The sequence below is a fragment of the Psammomys obesus genome, unplaced genomic scaffold (assembly GCF_907164565.1).
Source record: "Psammomys obesus unplaced genomic scaffold, mPsaObe1.curated_primary_1811, whole genome shotgun sequence".
NCBI lineage: Eukaryota > Metazoa > Chordata > Mammalia > Rodentia > Muridae > Psammomys > Psammomys obesus.
Genome location: NW_026596028.1, coordinates 185321 through 191456, shown reverse-complemented (window position 1 = coordinate 191456; position 6136 = coordinate 185321). Strand labels below are relative to the sequence as shown.

Sequence of the window (6136 nt, the reverse complement as noted above, 5' to 3'; positions counted from 1 at the left end):
GAGCCCCTGCCTAGAATCCCCCAGTGAGGGGCTGGGGTGTGGCTCAGGGGTAGAGCCCCTGCCTAGAGTCCCCCAGTGAGGGGCTGGGGTGTGGCTCAGGGGTAGAGCCCCTGCCTAGAATCCCCCAGTGAGGGGTGGGGTGTGGCTCTGTGGTAGAGCCCCTGCCTAGAGTCCCCCAGTGAGGTAGAGCACTTGTCAGAACATACAAGGCCCTGGGTTCCATCCTAGCATGTTCCAGAAAAGAATATAGAAATCTTGTCAGAGTGTGGGGTCAAATGTCAGAGTCTGAAGCCGGGATCAAGTGACTTAAGATTTTCCGCTTGGAAATGGCTTCTGGGGAAGCCGAGAAACTCGAGGTCAAAGCTGGGAATGAAGCAGGGGTAGACACTCACACTGCCACCCGGCACTCCAGTGCGATCCCACAGGAGCGTGAGCTCGCTGTGCCCGGGGCCTGCAGAGCCGTTGAGCTGGCCGCAGATCTCCACGGCATACTTGTGGCCTCTCCCGGGCACTGGGAAGAGGCGTTCAGAGCCAGGGCGCTGCAGGCGCCGCGTCTCCTTCTCCTGCTGGGCCACCCAGCGCCCCACCTCCTCCTGCAGTGGGGGGCAGCACGCAGACCCTCAGGACCCCCGCTCTCCGTTCGACTCCCAGTCCCGCCCCGAGGGAAACCTCGGGGTCCTTAGACTTTGGGAAGCTGGCACCCTCCCCGTGACAAACCTCACAGGGAAATCTCACCTATCACTCAAGCTCTCTCACCCTCCCCAGAACCCCCCAGATTCTGCTCACAGCTGAAAGCCCCACAGCACCCTGTTCCTCTAAGGGCAGCTCCATGTCCAAATGTTCCCCGCTGTCCCCAGAACCCTGACACAACACAGATGCCCGAATCACACCCTTGCCCATATTTACCAAAAATCACTCACCATGTTCTCAGTGTCAGGGCCTCTGGCCATCCGGGCCAAGACGTGAAGGCGTTGGGCCCGAGCCCACACGGCCACATCGTCAGCGCCGGGGCCGCCTGGCCCTCCAGGCAGCAGCGGGTGGATGAACCCTCGGTACACCAGGGACACGTCTGTCTCCGGGCTGGGTGTCAAGGTGATCGTGGTACTCCGGACAATGGACACCTGGACCATCAGAACGGGATGCGCGTGTAAGCCCTGTCTGCCTGTGCAGGGACTATCCCTCAGTACCCACACCCCTCAGGTCACGCCAGAAGCAGAGGAGACAGGCTGGCCAAACCACCTTCGCCAAATGAGAGATTGAGAGAGGGGCCCGAGTGACGGCAGCCTGCCCGCCATCCCTCCAGGGCCCCAGCCCAACCTCATCGTCTGATCAAAACTCCAAAGGCTGAGGAGCCAGCAAGACGCCTCAGGAGCAAAGCTGCCTGCCATGCCCACCTGGAGGTTCACCCCAGACCTACATAAAATGTAAATTCTGAGCCAGGCAGGGGTGGCCCCGCCTTTAATCCCAGCACTCGGAGGCAGAGGCAGGCTCATCTACAGAGTGCGTTCTAGGACACACAGAGAAACCCTGTCTCTAAAAAACAAAAGCAAGATAACAAAACAATCCTAAGTTCTGAGCTGAGCCCCAGAACCTGCGCAAACTAGAAGACAGTCGTCCGCAAAGCTGCCCCGACCCGGTGTGACAGCACACACCGTAGCACCAGCACTGGGAGGAGGAAGTGGGCAGCTAGCTGTCAGTGCGAAGACAACCTGGGCCACACTGGGAGTTTCAGAGCACCAGGCCTACCCACGGAGAGCCTGTCTCCACGAGAAACAAGAAAGCGTCTCTTAAGCTTCATGGCTGGGCTCTTCACCATCTGCCCCCAGCTCCCCGCCTTCCCAGAAGGCCAGGCCTGACACTCCCAATGGCGACACTCCACAAGATGTGTTCGCTTGCTAAGGTGTGAAAATGTACACAGCAGAACGGAACAGCCCAGGTGTTCGTCACTTGGGACTATTTACCTGTGCTTGTGGCCCACACCTGGAAACCCAGCGCGTGGGAGGTGAGGCAGGACTGAGGCCAGCCTGGCTGACACAGCAGCCCCTGCCCCCAGGAGAAGTAAGCACACAGCAGCACAGCCTTTGCATGTGAATGGGGGTCACACAACTGCTGGGAAGGGCAAGCTGGCACCGGAGGCTTGTAGCTTGGGGACTCAGGATGTGGAGGAAGGCGGGTCAGCAATCTGAGGGCAGAATCAAGGCCTGCCTAGGTTCTGAGGGAGGATCACCTGAACCTGAGCTACCAGGGCCGGCCGGGCCAACACATCAAGACTGTCTCAGAGACAACAGCAACCAGCACTGAGCGAGGGTGCTTCCTCCGGTCTGTCCCGGGAAAGCACATATTCAGAAGAAGCGGACTGAGCGTGGCGTGCCAGCACTCAGGAGGCAGAGGCAGAGGGGTGCCACGAGTTCCAGGGCAGCCTGCTTCGCTATGGAGGCAGGGACTGTCAGGTGGGCAGGACTCGAACCTCTCAGAGACAAACCTGTGAGCTATGTGGACAGAGGTGGAGGCGCCTACTGAAGATGTGCAGGGGCAGCTCGGTAAAGAAGCCACGAAGGCGGGCCACGCGCCAGGGCTCCCCCCCACCTCCTGCGCCTTCTCCACCGTGGCCGAGCGACGTTCTCGGCTTTGTGTTTTGTTTTGAGTCAGACTCACTGCAGCACAGGCCGACTCGGCTTTGTGTTTGGTTTCTGAGTTTCACTGCAGTACGGGCTGACCTGGATTTCAAGTCTCTTGTGCTGGAGAGACGGCTCAGAGGTTAGAGCACTGGCTGCTCCTCCAGGGGTCCCAAGTTCAGTTCCCAGCAACACAGCGGCTCAAAGCCATCTACAGTGAGATCTGGTGCCCTCTTCTGGTGTGCAGGCACACACGCAGGTAGAATGTTCTATCTTTATATATATATATATATATATATTTTCCCTCTCTGGCCTCGGCCTCCCACGTGCCAGGATCACAGATATGCGCTACCACATAGAGCTTGAAATCCATTTCCAAGTGAAGCGACAGCGAAAGCAAGCCCTGAAGTGAAAGAATCGGGTGCAGAGCCACAGACTGCATGACCCCGTTCACCTCAAATGACCACAGCCAGCAAATCCCGGGCCAAGGGTTCAGGGAGGGAGGGACACGGAGCAATTTGTAAATAAACCTACGGTTGGTATGGGAGTGACAAAAATGTTGCTCTACAATCTTTTTTGTTTTGTTAGTTTGATTTTTTTGAGACAAGGTTTCTCTGTATTGCTCTGGGTGTCTCCTGTAGACCAGGCTGGCCTCAAACTCACAGAGATCCACCTGCCTCTGACTGCCAGGTGCTGGGGTTGCTGGCGTGTGCCATCATGACCATCTTGTTCTACAGTCTTTTTTTTTTTTTTTTTAATGTACTATGTTACTTGTGATAAATTTTAGGTGTTATTTCACTCAGATTTTTAAAAATTCTTAGCTGGGAATGGTGGTACACACATTTAATCCCTGTATTCAGGAGGCAGAGGCAGGTAGATCTCTGTGAGTTTAAGGCCAGCCTGGTCTACAAAGCAAGCCCAGGACAACCAGGGCCACACAGAGAAACCCTGTCTCAGAAAATAAAAACAAACAAAAAAAATCATGTAGGACCTCACAGCATAGGATTTCCGTTTCACCTACAGGGCAGGCCAGGGAAAATGATCAGGGCAAGGTCTGCCTGGAATAGAGTGCCTTCCAGGCAAGCCTGGACGACCTTGAGACAGGGTTGTCTCAAAATGAGAAGTTAAAGAAATAAAGTCTGCGTCTAAGCCAGCAGCTGACCTGTCTGGAGACTGGGGACCGAGCTCGAGCGAAGGCATAGCGGCATCTTCAGCGCGCACCAAGGCCTGGCCCCCTCCCGAGAACTGCGCCCCAAAGGCTCATCTGAGAAGGGCGTCCTCCGTCCCCAGGCCCACGGCCCACCTTGTCAGGCTGAGAGGCGTTGGGTGGCTGCTGGAAGGTCAGCAGGTGCAGGCCGGGCAGGAAGCTCTGGGTGACGCAGGCCTCCAGGGAGGTGACGAAGACAGGCGCCGGCCCCCACCAGCCCACGGTGCCGGAGATCTGCTCCCCTCGGCAGCGGGCCTGCTCTGGAGGACAGAATGTGGGCGCTGAGGCTCAGTGTGGGTGCTCCGCGCCCCTCCCCGGCAGCTGCTCGACACTCACCAGGCCGAGGAAGGCAGCTCTCGTTGTGCACACACCACCCCAGGGCGCCGGGTCCCCGGGGCGGGGCTGCAGGGCTACTGAAGGCCAGGCACGCCTGGCAGTCGCTCAGCAGGCGGCCGAGGCCCAGGCAGCTGGCCGCTGGACACTGAAAGGACAGTACAGTCAATGGTCACTGCGCTCTGGGGCTCTGGGGCTTGGGGGCAGGACTGGTCTAGCGGCTCAGGGATCCAGGGTCAGGCTATAAACTCGAAGGAACTCAGGAGGGAGGAGAGGTACAGGCTGGGGCTGGAGGCCGTCAGGAGGCAGGAATGAGGGTCTCGGGCGACTGACCACTTCGGAGGGAGTTAAAGCAGGCCTCTGTGCTAGCGCATGGAGGGCCCACGACAGTCACTCACAGCTCCTGAGGGGGTCCCGGGAGGGGGTGCAGCTTGGCAGGCCCCCTGACACCAGCTACATTCCGGGTCTCGGGAGCAGACACTGTGGTCTGTGTACATGGAGCAATAGTCCAGGTGGTACTGCAGAGACACGGGACACGACACTTAACTCCAGTCACTCAGCCCCACAGACCCCGCACAGCTGCGTGCCCACCCACGTCACTGCAGGGTACCCCACTCTTCCCGCATCTCTCACAGGGCCTCTGCCCACTCCACCTCCCTCGCCTCCTCCCATGGGCCCCCCTCCCTGTCACCCCGTGCTCACATCCAAGGCCGGTGCCTGAAACACGAAGGGTGGCACCTTGTAGGCCATGAGGTCCCCGCGAGGCCGGCCGCTATATCCCCCGGCCACCAGCAGGACACTGCCGCCAAGAACAGCCGCCACGTGGGAGTAGCGACCTCGTGGAGGCGCTGCCCGGCCTAGAACACAGTCCCAGCATCAGACACCCCCCACCCCCACCCCCCGAGCCCCTGGCTCCCGCTGGCCTGCCTGGCTGCACTTGTTTATTTTCTTGCTTCTCCCAGAGGCCCAGGCCCTTGCTCAAGTCACCTCAAACAGAGCATGGTCTCTGCGATGGACTCTAAGCGGGAGACTCGTAAACAGAGCCAGCCCCAAACTGTGGACCTAGAACCAAGAGCCCAAGGCTGCCTAGGCCCCACCTGCTGTCCAGCCGCAGCTCTCAGCTCTCCCCCGGTGGAGACATGTACAGCGCTGTCCCCTCTGGTGCTGCGGGCCTCAGCTCAGGTCCACAGGCTTGACTTCAAGACGGGCCCGATTCCCACAGCTCCAGGGAGGGAGACTCTCCTCCCTCTGGAAAGGGTAGTTTTATTTTGCTCTGGTTTCTGGGTTGTTTCACAGTTCTCTTTTCAATTCTTTGTTTCTGAGACAGGCTCTCAAGCTGTAGCCCTGGGCTGGTCTCAAATTCAGCCTCCCGAAGGATGGGGTCAGAGACCCTCCAGGAATGTGAACCGAGTGAAAGTAATCCAACAGCTATGGTGACATCTACAAACGGCCAGCACGAGGCCAGCGAGGCCATCGTACAGAGGAGCGCGGCCACCATGCCTGACAGCCTGAGTCTGACCCGGGACCCCTTGGTGGAAGGAGAGCTGCCTCCCAAAGGCTGCCAGCCCTCCACAGGCACTCTGGCATGTGTGAATAAGCACACAGAGTAAAACCAACACAAAATGACAGGACACGGAGGAAGAGAAGGGAGCCAGGCCGGGAGCTGGAGAAAATGGCCAAGGCCATCATCACCACACACCGAGATCCAGCCCAGCCCTATGCTTTTGCCAAAAAGGAACCAAGAAATCCCCCTTCCTGATTATAAAAAGTGAACCGTGGCTTCCCTGACTTTTTACCCTTATACTTTGTACGTACATGGGTCTCAGCCCAAGAAACCGGAAGCTTATCTGTATGCAGGCACACACGTTATGTCCTTCTGCAATGCTAGAGACATAATCCAAGGCCTTGTTGATGCTACCAGTGCTACCCTGACCCACCCCAGCCCCTCACTGGGGGATTCTAGGCAGGGGCTCCACCACTG

General features: G+C 58.3%; 1 protein-coding gene across 1 annotated transcript in view; it reads right to left on the bottom strand.

Moving 5' to 3' along the window:
- The window catches only part of Megf8 (multiple EGF like domains 8), a gene marked incomplete at its 3' end in the record, with an annotated part of 36397 nt that overhangs the window by 17791 nt on the left and 12470 nt on the right, over positions 1-6136 (bottom strand). The window contains 6 exon segments of the mRNA XM_055620713.1: positions 393-593; positions 921-1121; positions 3919-4082; positions 4159-4303; positions 4554-4673; positions 4858-5012. Of these exon segments, the coding sequence (XP_055476688.1) occupies positions 393-593; positions 921-1121; positions 3919-4082; positions 4159-4303; positions 4554-4673; positions 4858-5012 (986 nt within the window).